The sequence below is a fragment of the Varroa destructor genome, unplaced genomic scaffold (assembly GCF_002443255.2).
Source record: "Varroa destructor unplaced genomic scaffold, Vdes_3.0 BEIS01000002.1, whole genome shotgun sequence".
NCBI lineage: Eukaryota > Metazoa > Arthropoda > Arachnida > Mesostigmata > Varroidae > Varroa > Varroa destructor.
In genome coordinates, this window is record NW_019211455.1 from 16,221,150 (window position 1) to 16,240,591 (window position 19,442).

Below are 19,442 nucleotides of genomic sequence, written 5' to 3' on the forward strand. Positions count from 1 at the left end.
GCATCACACACACACACACGCAGACGAACACGCATCCAGAGTTAGGGGGCTCACAGCGTAACCCACAGTACACAAGCGAGATGTGGACGATTTCTTCAAAACACTCCAAAGTTCCGAGAACTTAACGCTAAACCACGGAACCGCTTGAAAGGGCGCAGAAGCCCAGACTGAAAACTGCGTGTGTCAAATAACAAAAAGGGCGCCAAACACAAGAGAGCATGGGATTCCTATATAAGTTGGCTTTAACCGACGTTTATTCGATTATAGGAGACTACTACGTGTAAGTGGCCTTGTTGACGAAACAGATTCTTCTAATTAGAAATGCACTAAGGTCGGGTACGCCATATGACGAAATTGTGGCCATTATTACGTCTGGTAGAAAAAAGCCTAGCAGTCGCATTCAGCGATTAAAAGGCTAAGGATAAGCTATGTCGGTGTGTCTCATGGTGTGGGTAATAGAACCAATACACTGCCTGCTCCACCTGTCAGTTCTGACTACCAGCGCATAGTAAGAATCTAAGAAAGACTTTTTTTTACAACTTTAATTAGGATATAGTAGAAGAAATTGCAAGCGAGATATCTGAGCAATGCACTTCATCATTGGTTATCAAATAGTATAACGGGTTTATCTTTATCGGAAGAATAGTTTTCACCATTGCATGTCCTCTTTGTATTTATCAGTAATATATTTGGGGGTTCAAACACTTCCTCATATATTAAGACAAGCCATTGAAAAACATATAGGAGTTCACTAAACTGGGATTTATTAAGCTCGTTTCAATACGTAATTTGATTACTCAGTTTTATTATGCTTAAACTGAATAATCATTGTAAATTAAGCAATTAATAATTATTTAGTAACATTTTCATCATTCTATATTCTCAAAGATTTTTAGTTGTTTTTTTACATAGAGTATATATATAGAGTTTGAGCACTGTTTTTTTTATATCCGCTACCATCAAACGTTTGTTTAGAATATAGAAAAAGGGTCCGGTGCGCAAGTGTCTTAAAACTGAATTAGTAATTACTTCCATCGGGTTAGCGAATAAGAATATTTTAACCTTTTTGGACCTTTTTAGTTTGATTTTGCAGATCTGTAAATATATGTGTATTTATATATATCCGGATCTATCTATATAAGAAGTTTTCTGTGACAACCTAGTTTTTGAGGATACTTTTTAATCTTACCAACAAATCGGGCAACCAGTGCTGAGTTTCAACTGGTTCGAGCATTTACTCATATTTATTGCAATAAATTATACCATAATATTCGTTCCTAATGATACTGAAATTTTCGTTGTCGAATGATACATTGAGCCATCATTTGATTCCATAGATAGCGTCGTTAGGAATGGGATAAGATGGATGTTGCTTTACTTATCAATAGAACTTCTGCTAAATGCGTTTGTGTTTCATAGATCAAATTCCGCTACGCATCGTGCTTCCCTGTTGTTTTACTCGTGAACGAGGAAGTACTAGCATTTTGCCAGCTTGATGAATATGAATCGTTAAGCTGCTTGCCTTTTTAGTTACCAGATTTGAGCGTCCCGCAAAGTCCGATAACAGTAATTATAAACAAAATTTATAGTTATTGGCTGCAAGTGATATCTGTCTAAACTAACTACTGGAGCCAATAGTTAACCTAATTGCTAGAGTTTCCTTATAGGAGCTTAAAATAGCGCTGTTTAGCATTACTAAGGATGATTTTGTTGAAGTTTGGAGACTAAAAGTTTCAATTTATACAGCATTAGAACGAAAGCTTAACCTACTTTTGCGTTTGCATCAAATCTGAAATTAAGTTGGGTCAGAATTGATTTCTTTTTACGGACCGAAAAACTGAAATCTATATTATAATATGAACGATCTGGTCATACTACTCTAGTGTAACAGGTCGTTAGCGATGCACGATACATTTTGCCGTTGCGTTCGTTCGCTTCAAAGGAATTTGTACGGCCTAACTTGTTCGCAGGTTAACGGTTTTTGTACTAAAGATGTATTTACAGAAAAATTATTGCGTGGATTTGAACTGAAAAGGACACGTCATATGGATTAATTGCTTGAAATATCTTCAGTACACCTATTTTTAAATGGTCATACCATACCCGTAAATTAATTCATTCTAAGAAGTAACTGCTGTCGCCGGTCCCTTTTTAGTAGGGTGACACATTCTGAAAGGCTACTACCATACGTCTAGATAGAACCCTTCGTCAGTATATACCGAACATTGCTTACTTTGAATGACTTGGCTCAGAATGTAGCCACGTTGTCTATTTTGGTTAGCGCTTTCGGTTCATTACCATGAGATGTAGTAGGCGGTAGAACCGGGCACTTGAAATCTGGTTGAACTCATTCGAATTGATGCGGTCTTATACCCTCAAATTTGTTAATAAGATAAATTATCATACTTATTACCTTTCCTGCTATAGTTATTCTATTACCTAGCTATACATAGAATAAAGCTGCATCGAAATTGTCTATTGAATATTGTTTCAATAATTTCCAAATACAAAAATTTATCAATGTAATTTCACAGGTTAACTAAATGAAGATGAGGATTCGACCCGTGTTAACTTATTACATAAGTATTTATTACAAACTCATACTTTGGCAATAACACTAGGAATTGTACTCGTCGTACAATCAATCACTGTATATTTATATAATACTATTATATGATAATGTATTTCATACCATATATGAGCACGCAATGTAAACACAGTTAAATATCGACTAGCCTGTCACGTATATAACACAGCTGCTTTTCTTTATTATCATTGTCAGTTGTTACTCATCGTGTGGTCGAAGTAGATATCTAGCAGTAGTCATCTTCATAAGGGCACTTCATATACCAACTAAGTGGCAGTAAGTGGGAATAAGAAATTTTGATTTTAAACAATGCTAGTTCACGTCGACAAACGCAGGCAACGCCATGGAACAAAAGGTAACCATAAATCGAGTCATATACGTGTTTTCTGAAAAAAAACTGTGTAAAGTTGTCAAGCGTCTGGGGAACCAGCTCTGTTTCCTTGAAAAAAACAGATTTTAAATGGGTTCTTCAATGTGTCAAATAACGATTTTGTACTTAAATTTGCAGAAAGCGAGATCGGGGGGCTAGAATGATATATCCGAATGAACTTAAAAGAAGCAAAGAAGGCACCAAAAAGGCCGAAGAATCATAATATGCATATGTTTCTTCACAATAATAACACTCGATATTATAATATCATGTTGCATTTAGTATGATTAACTAAGTTAACCATGTATGATTATATATTTGAAAAGCTAAAAGAACAGCAAGGAACACCATGAACAATAAAACCTGCTTCTTCATTGGAATTTCAAGCTGGTCATTGAAGGGACTGTCGTTGCTATACAACATAGACGCTTATTTTCCAGGTATAATTGAAAAAAAAAGTCATAACAGCTACTGCAAACGCGATATTCTTTACGCAAAACTGATAGAACTAAGAACAAGAGGTCACCAAGATATCGACAGCACACGTAAAGAGGTAAGCCTTCTAGTAACTGCAGCCAGATAATTTTCTTTGCAGAACGCCTAAAGAAATCCCATGAAACACGTGAGATACCTGACTTGTATAATCGTTTTTTTCACTTCGTTTGTTCTCTAGTCTCTCGTATTTACACTGATTATTCAGTCCCCCATGGACTGACCTCGGCTGGACCAGGCATCAAAACAACGCATACGAGGCTAATTAGCGTTCAGTACAGAAGTACCGGACATAAAGTGTTGTCGATGTCCGTGTTCGAGTCGCATTTTGCTATTATTTTTATAGTATTTTTTGGCAGACTTGTTGCCCAATGTTGTTAAGTCATTGTCATTAGCGAGAAATCGTGCTTCACGCTAGTCTCATCGACTTCATCAATCACCAAAACTTCACGCCCCCGGATCCGCTGCCCTTGAAGAATCCACCCTTTTTCTGATCGGCCGCAACAATCGTTGTTGAACCGGACATCATAGCCATTTGAGCAGCATTTGGCATGCACCCTGGTGGAGGCGGCTGAAATGCAATGGAACAAAAATTGTACGGAATAATTCTAGAATTTGTTTTTTTTTGTTTTGATTTTTTGACTGCACTATCAAACGAATATAAATAATCAGAGTACACTGAAACGACTGAAATTCGAGTCAAATATGAACCCTGATATAAAATTATACTAGAATGTAATAGTCTAATGATCGTGACATACCGGAATATTTGGCCTAGAAATGTGATTAAACCTTGCGCCAGCGTCGAATTGTGCCGAAACTACGACATGCTGTTGTGGCGTCACTGGCATAGCCATTGGCATAGCGTACGGAGGCAGAGGACTCGGCTGAAATCATAGGATATAACAAATGCATGTTTAAATATGAATGTCATACTAGCCAAATATTACACTCTTGCGTCTAAAGTTATTTGGGATTGTGCATTATTATTGTTTATCGTTTATTCACATAATACCTTTAATTTTGGAGCAATAACCGTCTGTAGAACGCACATACCTGAGGATACCCTTGTGCTGCTGGATATATTGGCTGTGGGCCACCCTGAGGATACGGCACAGATGGGTACATCTGACTAGGTCCAACCTGTATTCACACAAAAATGCAACGAGACCACATTGTATGTACTAAAATATGTTGGCAAACGAATGACCATGCATGTTTCTCAGTTGTGTTCAAAATGTAATCTATTCGATTCTTCGAATAAAAAATCTTCCCAAAGAGCGCAGCATTTTGTACATTCGCCAAGTTATGTAACTTCACTCATGTAGCCACAGTGGTTTGTTCTTTGTCGATAAAAAGTTAGCCTATAGAATGAATTACATGTTTCGTATTTCGATTTTTTGGATCTTGAATCAACTCTTGAGCAAAGAACATATATTATTTTTTAATTATTCAAAATATCTTGAATGCGACGAAACATATCTACTGAAAATAAAATCTGTGTGGCTTTAGCCATAAGCCGTGGGAAACTAACACGAACAATGATTTGCGCGCAAGCAAAGAAAAGCAATAAATCGCCTCAATCTAGATAGGCAAGCAGGAGACACCCACGTAGTAAGGCTGAGCCATGTTGTAGCCAGCAGGGGGCACGTATCCTGGGGGCATCTTGCTCCCGTGCATGACCATCTGAGGAGGGGCAACGGCCGCACCAGCTGCCGGGTACTGTAAACAGCAAATATTGAAAATAGAGAGAGCAGGTGTTGAAAATAGCACGCAGGCAGTTAAGCAGATAAAACACAGAGTATCGCCGAACATTGACTTGCTTTCCCTTCAATGGATCTTGAATAAAAAAAAGAAAGCTAGATGTTTATATATTTCCAAGAACATTTGCGAGGTTAAAGTGTCGGCAATCTAAGCTATGCCAGAAATAATTTTAAAGAGCAACGGCATTTTGTGGTCTCAGCCAAAATCAAAAGCGCTACACAAAAATCGATAGATTTTCAAATGAAGTCCAGACCCCAGCAGTGTGATAGTCTTACCGCCATTGCCGGTCCCGGGACAGGGGATTGATAATACGGCGGCGGAGCGTCAACTGGTGGAGCAGAGGGATGCAGATATGGGTAAGGTTTTTCACCTCCGGACATTTTAATTAAACCAAATCTGTCACTTGTCCAATGGACAAATTCTGAAATAAAACAGTTGACTGGCTGTTAGTACGCAAGGAGTCAAGATTACAGTACATGCAAAAAAAAATACATGGCTGTGCCCCTCTGAATCTATAGTAAATGTAATTACATAAGTGAAATGATACAATGGATTTATCTTATGTTGCCGCATTAAACAATGAGAAGTAAAATAATTTTTAATACTAATAAAATCACAATCAGTTAAGAGGTATTATTTTAGGTTTCCGGGAGACGTCACAATGAAAACGAATGTTTACGGTTACTCTTTCTCTTTTATTATGATCACTACGTAAAAGTGAAGTTAGTTATTAAATACCCACTTTTTAGGTTGAAATTATTCAGGTTAATACTGGACTGCTTACTTAATGTAATCTACGGAGGTTAACCTGTGTTTATGTGAAGGAGCATATCGTCATTAAGTCGATCAGCTCTAATCGCCGCAGCCTCTATGACTCACCCTATGATTTCATGCGACAGGTTTCATGCAATGTTTTTAAACAAGTCGATTAATGCTGAGTAATTGTAACTTGTTGCGTTTGCCGTTTATTTGTAGTACGCAGTAGTCATTGTAGTACGCAGTAGTCAATCTGGGACCCCCATTGTAAACATTGCATTACTATATGCGGTCATGATCATTACAAACGTTATTGTCAAGATTGTATAAGAAGAATCGTACATACGACAAATGTCGTATTTGAATCGCACACTCGACAAACTTGGTTTTTTGCCTATATGTCTGTAGCCTGTTCCCATTTGATTTTTAGTAGAAAAAGGTACAAATACAGAATTCTGCAAATTTGAATAAAACATAAAAACGAAGGAAATTTTAACTGAAATACTAGTAAACCATTATAGTCTCATTTTACTGAACTTCGAAATTCTCATGCCGCTAGTCCTATCGCTATAGAGCAGCTCGTATAGTTCGATGCAGTGTTGCACGCAGCTTCTGAATATATTTTTTTCAAAAGGAAATCGATTGGATATCCAAAAATAGCTCCTTGTTCTGGGAGGAATTTAAACTACACCACAGATGGCTAAAATTGACCGCCCTCTATGACGGAGATGCACATGATTAGTTAATCCTTAGGAAGATACACACAAATCGAAAGTATATATTATGGACTTTATTACGAAAATATCTCGTTTTCTTGTCAGGGAGCATTATATTGAAATTAAGATTCGATTTTTCTGCAGCATCGAAGATCCGCCGCGGCACAACTAAGCCACGATGAAAATGGATACCGTGATCCGCTACACGCAACTCATATTTGCATCTAAATGAAAAACATCCCTATAAATATGCCAATAAATAGTAAACTTTTCGCCGCCATGGATTATTATATCTCCAGTGAACGTTGTTTGTATAGTAGAGAAAGAAGGCGAGATTAGTACAATATACCGTCGTGTTACTTCGTTTTTGAGAAAAATCAGTTCCGCGTCAGTGGTCATGTGGTTGCGTCATCCTCTAAAGATGCATCTAGAGCTTTTTAAATAGATGTTTGAAGAAGGCGGCGACCGAGCATTGTTTGAATAGGCCGTGCTAATCGTATATATATCTGAATTCGCCAGGTACCATGCTGAATACAAATTTCATTTTCTAGAACAGAGGAATAGCCAGTTCTATGTATTCCATTATTCAACATACTAGATTAACCCAAGTAGATTTTATCAACTGTAGTGATATTAGCAATTTCCATGTAGAGGTATTGGGTCACAGCAGCGCGACTGCATAGGTTGTCATTCATAAATAGGAATACTCCTATAAAAAGACACACAGCACTTGACTGAAAAATCGCTGAAAACGTATGGAATGCCGACGCCGGTTATTTGTCATCCTTACTATTTAATATGAATAGTATAATCTCCATTACAAATTACATTTCTCGCCGAATCTACATATCGAAATTGCAGCAGCAGGTGCGACTCATCACTGAGCTACTATCAAGGCAAAAAAGAAGCCGAATTGATTTAATGCATTAAAATTATGCAAATTTAATCAACTCTACCTCTCGGGCGGGCAAACGATAAAAAATTATTTTTCTACTCCGTATCTTAGTGGCTTCTGCGCAACCTCATTTTAGTACCGGAGCACTATTATGTTAAGGCAGTAGAAAATTTGTCAGTTCTCAGGCATGTGCTGGTACTGTACCCAACAATAAAAGATTACATTTAGGCCTGTTACACTCGGGCTGCATCTGGCTCCGTTGCCGCCGGCATGAATTTCATGCTGTGCGTTTCACAACTACGTTCCGCCCCACACACTAAAATCATATGTAAATAACGATCATTTTTCGATTTGAATCTCTGACTTAGTTAGCTAATCGTAAAACGAAAGTTAAACACCGATAGAGTTACCTATCAGTATATGTTGATCTAGATCAGTCAGTCAAGCAGCACGGCAGAGCCTGCCCGTCTAATCATTAAGATCAAGTGACGCAAAATCAATTTGTCCAATAAATACCGTACTACTTACTGAAACTGTATAGCAGCCGAGCGTTGAGGTGACGCTTCTCGGCTAATTAAATCGCTGAAATTGCCAACTGATGGCTGGCGCTGTTCACTCACCACTACGAGCACTCGATGTAAAAGCACTACCCTCGGAGTGCAACATTAGTGTGTATTGGCTTGCTTTCATTCACCCCGTCACTCTCTACAGAGCGGCGAAACACGGCACACGCACGAAGAACTCTGTGTGTCGAGTACCGCCCCTTCAGCAAACCAAGGACCGTCGCTCGTCGGTCAGAAGTCAACAGTAACAACGGCAAAGACAGCAGCGGCGGACAGAAGGCCGCTGAGATAGACCGACGGCAACGGTAGCGGCAGGACCTGTTTTCCTGATGGCCGCCGCTTATTTGCTGTTAGGGCAGGCAGTTAGTCTCCGCAAGCAGCAATTGCTTAAATCATCTCACACACGCACATATACACAGAGGTTAGCAGATACATCGATACGCACACGATGGCCCGGGTCAACTCAGCCCTCTCCATTCGTAAACAGCTCTCACATACAGACTAGCGCACAAGTTGCACAGGGTTGGCGGGCATCGGATGATTGCGGGAAGGGAGCTTGTTGACTAGTTAATGGCTGCACTCTCTATGGAACAACGTGTCAAAAGCACAACAAGCCAGCAGGCGCGTGATGGGATGGTGTTTATTCGATATTCCACCACTAATCGCTTTTGCTGTCGGTGTCATTGTTGTTAGAAGTGTGATAAAATAGTTTCGACGTTAGAAGCGGTTCGTACTTGTTGCCGCTGTAGCTGCCGATTTTTCTTTTGCTCGAATTCAGTTGTGATGATGTTTTTCTGCACGCTACGCCTTTCTTACAGCACAACTGGGTTTGACGGAAACTAACGGAAAGGCCGTGATAGTGGTTTCTGTCAGTTGAAGAACGAAACAACAACAACAACGACAACAAGCAGCCATCCATGCATCGGCACAGACGACACGAGTGCTCGTTTGCAGCAGAAGCCTCAATGATTTGACCGTCTATCCAACGGAAAAAGAGAGAAGGGCAAACAAAAATAAAAGGAGCAAACTGATGGCTACCGGGACTGATGATGGCTAAACTTGCTTTGAAAAGCTCCTCCTTAACCAATGACGATGGTAACATTACGTCAGTAATGTTTATAGTCATATCAGTGATGTTAATCATATTTGGTAGAAGCGAGGACTAGCTATTGTTAAAGGAGTCAGCCGGTAGAAAACATGTAGATATGAGTCACCTATAACAGAAGTGGTGCAGTGAAAACGTAATAGCCTCCGCAACATAGATACTCGAGAGATAGTCCAGGTTCGAAACCGAACGAAAACATATTTCGCTTTGTGTCAAAAAGGTAACATAAAACGTAAGGCTTAAATTATAGATTTATTAGGCCCGCCGTAGCCAGCGTAAAGATGAAACTGCTTTTACAGGAAAGGCAGAAAGGCGCGGGCTTGCGTGTCCGGATGGATGAACGCATTCGAAGTCTTGGTTTGGTGGGCATACTCTTTCTCAACGGGCGATTCTGCCGTTGAGGATTTAAAAGGTGGCCATTGTTATTACTATTATTGTTTTTAGGAGGTTGAAATTGGACGACAGACAAATTTAAATAAGTGCGATCTTTTTCGCTTTTCATTATAATGATACATGCCAAATTTAGGGAAACGAATCTCAGAATAAAAAAAATCATGCATCCTATTGTATTTTCCAGGTCATTGAATTTAGCTAAAAAATGCTTTGACCTTGTTTTTAATTAAAGTCGATATTTCCCCCATTAGTTGCGGTTCGGTGCCGCATACATACAATTATTATTGCAATAGCTCGTCTAGAAATGTATTTATCGTAGTACTTCAGCTACGGGTCTACAACAGCGATTTCTATGCTTAATGGCAAGAACGATAGCAATACATATTGAAATATTAAACGTTATGTTTTTTTTTAATTTCTTTGGTTTTTTGTCAATATTAATAAAAAAAAAATCCTTATTTTTATCTCACCTTTGCCTCATGACTTGCTCCGTTAACAGAGCTGTTATAAAGCAATAACAGAGCTATTTTGCAGTAACGTTTGTCGCAAGTTGCCAAATTTATTCAACTAAACCTTGGAGAAAAAAATTGGTTAATACATGGCATCCTTCGATATCGGAAAAGTTCAGCTTTTCTCATTCAACAATAACGATAATCTTGGTGACATTGTTTCTAAGGTTGGCAGGGAATAAAATTTTAAAAATGTTTCGGAATAACTTCTTCGCTGTAGCGCGCAGGCGTTACCTGCTAGTGCAGACTATACCTGTACTGAGGTATCCTACTGTGATTAATGAATTCCGACAGAATACTCATGAGATTACTGATTATGTAAGAAGTGTGTAATCATTCTTTACTTCAAAAAAGTAGTATCTTGCCGCACAACGACCGCACGGACGACCACCTTACTAAAAAGACCCTCTTCGTTCCATCAGAATTTTTTATTTTCACTCTAAATAAGGTAGAGTTCAAATGTACAAACAAAAATGTACAAGTTGGCTTTAAGCACGCCAAGGCCTAAAATGTCTAACAAATTGTCACCAGTCGTATCAGAGGTAACGACATTGCATTACACTTATTTGTATGATATCAGGAGCACAATAAAACGATTAAAATATGCATGAACACATCATGTCGTTTAGATTGTGTTGTTTCTGTTTCCATGTGTTGCATATCTTTCTACTCATTGCGATGTGTAATTTTTGCTTTCAGTGTCAGTGTTACCTCCATCTCAAGGGGCTCCAATGTAGTCTTTAGTGGAGAGCTGCGCGGGTTGTTAATCAAGGTCACTGCCTTGCGTACCCTCTTTCGTACGTGTTCCAAGCAATTTTGCATTTGTTGTCAACGTGACGCCCAGGTACGCACACTTGCGTACTCTAGAATTTGTTCCTTGGTCAAAATATGCATTATTCGGCCCATTGTTGTTCACGTCAGAATTTTACCTTGCTCTCCTTTATGTGTAAATTTTCAATTCTATGTCGGAACACAGATAACGAAAATCGTGCGAGCTTGCAGGACGTGAAAGCCACCATTGTTGCTGCGTATAGCGAGAGAGTCTGCTGCATTATGGCTTTTAGTAAAGGGTATCTACTCTCTATCCGTTGCGGTGAGTCGGCCATGAGAATAGTAAACAGTTGAGAATCGAGGATGTCGGTTCGGGCGAAGCCATTTGTCCGTAGGAAGGACTCACATCTTGCCACCAGGCCAATGATTGCTCTCGCATTGGTCGGTAGTATGCCTCAGTGTATCCAAAACCTTTGCTAAAGTTCCTAGACAGTCTTTCGAGTACTCGTATTCGTAATCTTGAGTCGAAAGCAGTCCGGAAGTCAACACGGTATAGACGTTCTCCTGTCTGCATGCTAACTTGGTAAATCGTTCCTTGTGAAGTCCGTGCTGTCCGTCGGGCAGTTTTTCTTGGTAGTTCATAAAACGAGTTACACCGTCGCGCCAGAAGACTTACCAAAAATTTGTATGCGTTGCTATTCCCTGTCATGATTTTAAGTCTACTAGGCTTTCCTTATTTTTTAAGATCTTCCTTGAGATACGCCTTCATTTATTACATCTTCTATATAGCCAACGGAGGGATTATACTCAACGTTATTATTTTTTGTACACATGCTGCTGTCATACAAATCTTACACCTACACGTCGTGCATGCGCATACCGGCGTCACCCGCTCATTATACTATTACGCTACATTCTCCCCTCCGTATTTAAATCTGTATATAAAAAAAACTGGAGCCCAGCGATTTGACCGTCTTACTTGCAGAGGCGACGAGACTTTTACTGACGGATCAGTGAACAGTGCGTTCATTTGAATCAATTAAAGATAGACTCTTCTTCGTTCACATCGTTAGTGTTCTTTCCATTTCTATACTGTTTCCGGTGTCGGCCGCACATTGTCCGAAGGCCTACTAGTCCTACACATTAACTACTTGCTTAACGGTGCTGTTGCTTCTTTCTGTTGATCGTTTGCTTTTACTAATCTATTTCTACTCCCACCATTTAAATTACACGTTTATTAATAAGAATCAGCCTAACGTACGATTGAATCGCTCTACCTAACCATTAGGTTAAAATGGCATATTGATGCGCGAAACTGGTCGACTTTACACCCTTGCAATAATTGACAAGACCTCCCACTCGGGAACGGATCTACATTAGCACTTGATACGCACCACCGTACTATCCGTAAGACAAAACTTTTTATGCAACTTTCTCATTATGTGGCTTGTATTTGCTTCCAACACCGATTCTATTTCAGACCAAATCGATATTCCGATTCTAAAATATTGATAATCTACTTATGAGCGTCCTTCGTCATGATGAGATCCAATATTTCTATTAACGCTGTATTAATAACAGCTCTCTGATCATATTGTGCACAAAATCTATACTGGTTTATATATATCTTGTTGTCCATTGCCGTTATACCTTTCATCAGACTGGCTCCCAGGACAAAACGAAGTGTGTCTATGCCCGGACTTGAACCTACATCACAATATGTCAGACCATTCGTTCGCACAGTTTCGATGTGTTTGTCATCATATGCTATTCATGGTAATATGACTTTGTCTATCCTCTGTAATACGCCAGTGATCATTGACAATTCATAAATTATCGATGTCCATTACGCTCTAACTGTCGTACCTATTTGTTTACCAATTTTAACTCGTCATCATTAACTGTAGTTCATGCTGTTTCTTTTCAACCTTAAGGCTTGAAGTTGAAAAAGGCCTCACTTCTACTGATAATAATGTTGCATTAAATATATTGGCTTCCTCTGTGTAATACTCGTTAGACATTGTCGGTATTCATGACAGTTTATGGAAAATATATTTAGTCGAGGCTGCTTGTTGAATATTCAAATAATAATAGAAACAGTAATAATAACAATATTTCACTTCCGAAAAGTTACTGTAAATTCATTGCACCTCTCTATTGCAAACTCATATGCTTATATCTTTTTGTTTCCCGTAGAGTAATCCTATTGTACTGGATTGAGTATATAAGAGGCATATCTTTATACTGGCGACATGGTTATTTTATTGAAGTTTTCCCCTCCTTCGTAGATGGTGCATTCTGCGTTTTAAGCACCCCATGAACAAAAGCCAAGGGAAGTTACATCACATAATTTGGGGCCATTTGACGTGAACCCTCTTGGAGACCAGCCGCTCACAAAAATAAACCTTTTATTAATGTGATGGCGTTGTTAGTTAGGTGAAGAGGTGGGCCATCCTGTTGAAATAAACTGCATGTTTTTCAGACCTTTTTCAACCATTTGTGGTATGAGAAAGCCTGAGGTTATCTCTTGCTTAACAATTTTGTCAAAAAAAGGGCGCGAACGATGCTTCTAACCTACATGCTGCACTAGACAGAGGCATTATGCCATGTAAATAATACCTTTCGTAAATGGCTCAGAGGTTCTCAGTCCTTCTTCATTCAGCACTTCTTCGTACATCGTTTACGCAAATATGTGCCTTATCACAGATTACAATTCTGTTGAAGGACGTAAAGGCCAAAGGGCTAAAAAGGACCAAAAACTGGATACACCAAATAACTGCCATGATAAAAGCCAAAAAAAACGGCCCTATTGATGCTACATAATTAAATACGTTAAATGAATGAAATATGTAATCAAGATTTATGTAAATATATTCAGTGTTAGCGTTATTTTAAAGTTGTTCCTAGCCAAATGGTCGTACTTGTATTACGATCCCTAAGTTTATCGATTTCTTGTTTAAACAGTTCGCAAGCTTCTAACGCTCATCTTCTGTTCTTATGTTATACTAGGTATTACTTCCTTTTTTAATCGTACTGTATGTCGGAACTCTTTTAATAATGCTAAAAAAAGCCTTGTGTATTACTTATACTTTACTCACAGATTTAACAAAAAAGGCCTATATTGAGTCAACTTGAATACGAGGTTTCGCTAACATTTTGCGTCCCAAAACGGATCCCCCAACTTTTACTACAAATATTTTTGGTTATTAGTCACTTAGATTTTACAGTTAGTTGATGGTTTATTTTCCCGCCCCTGGCAATCATTTCAATCGTGGACGTGCCTAATATGTTGGGTTTTGATATCTATATTATTGAAATCGATCACCATTACTACTGCTCCCATATCTAAAGATTCTGTCGGTAATTCTTACAATGTGCACTGTTTACGTGCAGTTAAGATACATTGTGCAATGGTCAGCCATGTGATACGACTTGCTAGTTGTTCCACTTGAAGACCTGCCTCGTATCCATTCTCTTTGCAGTCCTTCAACAGTTCTTTTTCATTTTTTTGCATTAATGCATTTTTGTATTTTTTTCTGGGCCTTTGCTGCCCTGAACAGTGTTCTGCATAGAGTTCAACAAGGTATTTCTTTTACTGGGCACACCCTTGCCCGGATCTCGTGTTGTGGAGATTGACAAGTACAAAAGCGGGGCAGCCTTGGCCGAATATCACCCAGACGGGCGCTCCTTCTTGGCTGGATCTACCTATCATTATCATGCCGCCCACCAATCGTCCCGACATTCAGCCTTCTCAAATAAGATAGTGCCCTTTTCCATGGTTAGTTGCCTCTTAATGTCCGAGATAATTTGCCTCTTAACAGCTTCATCAGGCCTGTAGTTATCAAACGCACATATCTGCTATACATTGGAAAAGGTGATGACGTATTCTTCAAAAGCCACAATAACCTTTTTTTTTAATAGAACTCGTCCTTTGCGGCAATCAGCCCTCGATTTCCAGCGACCTCGAGTCCTACCACCGTATTTTAGCTATCCATTGGTAGAATCGGTAACCTGTTTTTATTTCATAATAATGCAAATTTCCATTAACACCATTGTGCTATAAAGAGTGCCAATGTAATATCTCGCTATACAATAACCACACCGACAATCATTTCGACCAAAAAAGCCTTCTTCGTTTAATATATCTTCACGATAGCCAGTGGAAGCCCCACTTTTTCATACATGTGCTGTGTTACATTTCACATGAGTACCTGGTGTACGCGCACAGCTGCTTTACCCATTCAGTGCATCACTATTTTACAAAGTGTTACCTACTCCGAGGAAGTTTACACGTACAGCCGATTTGTAACAAATTGAGTGATCTTGGTAGGACTGAAAATCAGCGAACAAACTACTTTGACAGAACGACGTTGAAAAGTAATATTTACATAAACGATCCTTATTAACTACTCGAAATAAAGCTCGATAATTATTTTAGATCAGTAATTTGCACCCCAGTCCTATGTAAAGCAAGTTCATTTGATGAGATACTATCGTTAGATTTTCTCGGATCCTATATATTTGTCTAATTTTTCACTTTTAATAAGAACAATCAAATATACTTGTAGGGTCTATGACTTCTCAATCTGGTACTGAAATTTAGCGAAATAAAGGTAATACCCCCTTTTTACATGTTAGTTACTAGCTTCTTCTTCCATGGCCGAGGGAACTTTAAATTACGCCAGTATAGATATTCTACTAGTCCTTGTAATGAAAGATAATTTAGTAAAAAAAAAAACCTTTTGATCCAGTGCTTCACACTTATCCGACTTCCGGTTTTCACTTTCAACATATCTCGAATTTTTCTATTTCGAACTCTAAAATGATAGTGATTCGAAGTGCACGAAGTGTAGAAACTACTATACTCCGTAATACAGTGACTCATTTAGAGAAGCCGTTAGCGGATATTCCATTAGAGAACATTAAACAGTTCCTTATGGCAATGCAAACTAGGTCTGCAACCTCTTCATTATTTATATGGAAGCCGCTGCCGAAACAAGTAGCCAAGATTAAAGAAAAATAAAAAAAAAAGAAACTTCTCAAAGATAAATAAAGTTTGCATTCGTTTACATCATACGGTCTAATTACGTTCAATTGCCGTCCACGTTTCTCAGAACTGTGGGTGCATACTAGATATGTAGATTCGCATAACAAATCGATTTTTGAGACATTCTTACAACATGACGTCGTTTAAAGCAAATCCGTACATTTTATAAACGTTTGTTCAGAAGAAATTATCCTTAAAAAGGCAAACTTTCAGAGGGTATATTTTGCTAGACATCGTAAAGGCCGTGTATATAAATGCGAAATATTTAAAAATTCAGTACAAGTTTTCGTATACATTTTTTTCGCAAGCCTTTGTATCGTGTTATGACCTGCAATACAGCATCAGCATGGAATTACATACGACTGACAGATAATGAACCAAGTCCTGTTCTACGTTCAAAATAAGGTCAACAGTACGGATATAGTTATATGTTTTTCAAGTTTGGCAGATTGAAGTACATTCGAAATGTGTTTCATTGATGCTTCTGAAGTCCATTCGTCTAAATCCTTTGCTAAAAAAGCCAGCATAAGCATGCAGTCAATGTCAAAATAAAGGGGTTGTTCTTTTCGACCATCCCCAGGACATCCTTATAAACATTAATTATAAACTTATCAAGTACGTTCTACTGCTTCTCGATCTACCCTCGTAAGAACAGATAAATACCTTGCCTCCTCCAATGAACAGTCTTCGATATTCACTTGACCCGCTGGTCTGTCTCTATACGTATATACAAGTCTTGTGGGAAAATGGTTGGAACAACCTTAAGAATATTTAAAAAAATTAAATTCTGACCAACCTCATTTGAGCCAAAATAAAGTTGTGAGCAATTTACAGGTCTGGAATCGGGAGCTGTGCGGTCACGAAACCTCCTCGTTATCGCGTTTCCACCTGCCTTAGGTGGCAACAGCTGCTATACAAAGCTAAGAGTGGTATTGTGTTAACGCCTGCTACATGAGACGTACTGGGTTTACCAACTCGGCTGGGATACTGGGTTACTGGATTGTTGTGAATGACATCACCAAAGTTTCCCGGTGCGGATCTGGCGCGCGATGCAATAGAGCACTTTTTATCAGGACAGCAAGAAAAAACATACACCAGGAGACGCATGTGCTCTTCTAGGTTGAAGCCTGGGTCTTCTGACGGGCAGCGTCCGCAGCAATCGTTTTTGCAACAACACGATATTCAGAGTTTTAAAAAAACCTTTAATTTTAACGACGGCTTTCTGACAATAGTTCAGGTGCGATGTGTCCAAGTGTGTTTGGACAACAAAAGCGACCTTGAGTGATAATATCGTGCCAATAGAACCTTTCCACATTGCGAACATATTTAGCACGATAAAAGTTATCCTTGAGGTGCCTGAAAAGAAATAAATGCCAATGATGGTCCAAATTACCTCTAATTACAGTCGAGAGTGCACGATAACACATTGCATGTTGCGTGAACACTCAAGTTACATGCAGCCCGCACTAAGTAACACAAATGAAGTGCGAGCTGACAGAAGCGTTTATCTAATTTACAGTAATATTCAGCCTTTAACAAAGAAATACGTTTCATCTAAACTTGTGTTTCATATAATATTTGTGGGACAAATGCTTGTTATTCTATGATATGCTACGGATTAAATCCATATGAAGATAGAGTCTGTCCAGCTCGAACAGGACTCCGAGCACTTCGTTGTAGTATGTAATGTTTCAATGCTGCCTCAACCATTTACGCATTAGGTTTTCCTGTATAGACCTAAAGACTTCCCTACAAAATGTTACAAGCTGCTTCCGCAAGCGGTTAACACAATTGAACGTCATCACCGTTGTCATAAATGTTTTCCTTTTTCGCCTTATGCACCGCGAATAGACGCGTTCTCATGAGACTGCGGAAGAATTGAGTCTAACCACTGAGAATGAAAAAGTTGAAGACATCCGGAGTTGACGAATCGAACAAGGACGACAACAACAACAATACCAATGGCGGCAACGGGCAAGCGGTTGTACGCGAGGCATCCTCTGGGTGCATTCCTAGGCTGTGTCATTCGTAATGGGTGAAACTGGAGGCGACGACCTGAGACCCACGAGAAAAAAGAAATAACAGGTACGCCTCACAAATTGAAGATGAAAAAAGTTTGGGCCCTCCTAGGTTTTGCTAGGACCTGAATAACGAACGAAAGTGGGCGAGTGGATAATCAATTGAAAAGTAAGGGAAAAGGCTAGCCTACGGCACCGTGCTAGATAGGTCGGTAGCAAAGCGCGACATCCGGGTGTTGTATTATATGTATATATATATAATACATTATATATATATATAGATCTAAGCACTCAGGTGTACATATATCTGACGACCAATAGATATACGTAGGGTTATTTCTACCTATACTTAAGTGAATTGCGTTTTTTTTTTGTTCTGCTTCGTTCCCGTTGTCCCGCCCGTTCCAGCAGACCCTCTGCAGCGACTGTACTTCTCCTTGCGACTGTACCAGCCGTAGTACAAGCTTACAAATTCACAAGTAGTCCCAAGCCTTTCTCTTTTTCGTAGTAGTTCACATAAGACAGCTGTCTGCGGCTTGGACACAAACAAGAAGTTATGCAATGCGCGTACAGAGAGAGAATGCTACTATTCTGGGCATACGACAGATGCAGCAATATACTCAAGTTCCGGTGTCAGTGCTCCCCTCGCTTCCTCTGTGCTTGCAATTTCAGTAAACATGTTAGCTATCTAGCTTTTGTCAACTTTACCGGATCATTTTATATGGGTTTGAAGTTGGCGAAATGTGAAAAGAGAACAATTAATGCAAAATTTGCTTGGTTTATGTAATGAGCATCCACGTATCGAAGGTATTTTATACGTGAACGTCTTATCACACGCTGCTGGTCGGCTCCTTTTAGGTACTTGTTAATTCATTTTTGATCCACAAATCACAGTGTTTGTGTTTGACTATGTCTGTGCCGTCGCGTATATAACACTTTGTTCAAAAATTATTACGTTGTTTGAATTTTCGCGCCACTGGGTTGTCGATTGCGGTCTACGTTTGTTTTAATAAAAAGAGCAGAACTCCTGCTACACACAAACTGAAATTTCATAACAACTCAACGCGATCTCAAGCTTTTTGGTGAGATGGGTACGTCTATATATTGAGGCTTTCTGTTTTTTCAAGCAAAGCAATGAGCGTGTATTAGGTTTTGTATGATAAATAAGCTCTACCATACAGACACTTTGCGGCTGTTGCAGAATACCTACGCAGATTGGACACTGAGTCAAGCTTAAGGAATAGCCAGCTCAAACGTTTCGAACACGGGTAGAAGTTTATCGAGGACAATTCTTATCTCGGGAGGCTTATGACAGCGATTACGGAGGAGCACCTGAAATGAGTGAGGCAGCTCGTACTTATTAATCACCAGATCATCTCCAGTGAACTAGCAACACAGACAGAGATCTCTATTGATTTATGTCAGGGTATTTTGAGCCACCGTTTAGAAATCAGAA

At 39.1% G+C, this 19,442-nt stretch overlaps 1 protein-coding gene and 2 long non-coding RNA genes across 5 annotated transcripts; 2 read left to right on the forward strand and 1 right to left on the reverse strand.

The window, feature by feature from the left end:
* The first annotated feature begins 143 nt into the window (after positions 1-143).
* On the forward strand, positions 144-5,576 carry LOC147757440 (uncharacterized). The gene is made up of 2 exons (XR_015321412.1): positions 144-508; positions 2,535-5,576. It is a non-coding gene; the product is annotated as an uncharacterized LOC147757440 (long non-coding RNA).
* LOC111245373 (uncharacterized) lies at positions 2,561-8,675 on the reverse strand. 3 transcript variants are annotated; one of them, XM_022793647.2, is made up of 6 exons: positions 8,201-8,675; positions 5,489-5,634; positions 5,061-5,171; positions 4,506-4,592; positions 4,211-4,336; positions 2,561-4,020 (listed from the first exon to the last, which is right to left on the reverse strand). In XM_022793647.2, exons 1-6 carry the CDS (start codon positions 8,268-8,270, stop codon positions 3,886-3,888), a joined length of 675 nt encoding a protein of 224 aa, XP_022649382.1. In that variant the 5' UTR covers positions 8,271-8,675; the 3' UTR covers positions 2,561-3,885. The 3 variants fall into 3 exon arrangements, with proteins under 3 accessions (XP_022649382.1, XP_022649383.1, XP_086836566.1); XM_022793648.2 differs by having other exon boundaries at positions 8,109-8,675; XM_086980440.1 differs by lacking the exon at positions 5,061-5,171.
* Positions 8,676-9,111: 436 nt separating this feature from the next.
* LOC147757441 (uncharacterized) lies at positions 9,112-10,769 on the forward strand. The gene is made up of 2 exons (XR_015321416.1): positions 9,112-9,238; positions 9,548-10,769. It is a non-coding gene; the product is annotated as an uncharacterized LOC147757441 (long non-coding RNA).
* Positions 10,770-19,442: the final 8,673 nt, after the last annotated feature.

Coding starts and splice junctions, on each gene's coding strand:
- LOC111245373 (XM_022793647.2), bottom strand. CDS start 8,270: ATGAAAGCAAGCCAATACACACTAATGTTGCACTCCGAGGGTAGTGCT. Junction 4,593..5,060: donor ACATGGCTCAGCCTTACTAC/GTGGGTGTCTCC, acceptor GTGTGAATACAG/GTTGGACCTAGTCAGATGTA. Junction 4,337..4,505: donor CAGCACAAGGGTATCCTCAG/GTATGTGCGTTC, acceptor CTATGATTTCAG/CCGAGTCCTCTGCCTCCGTA.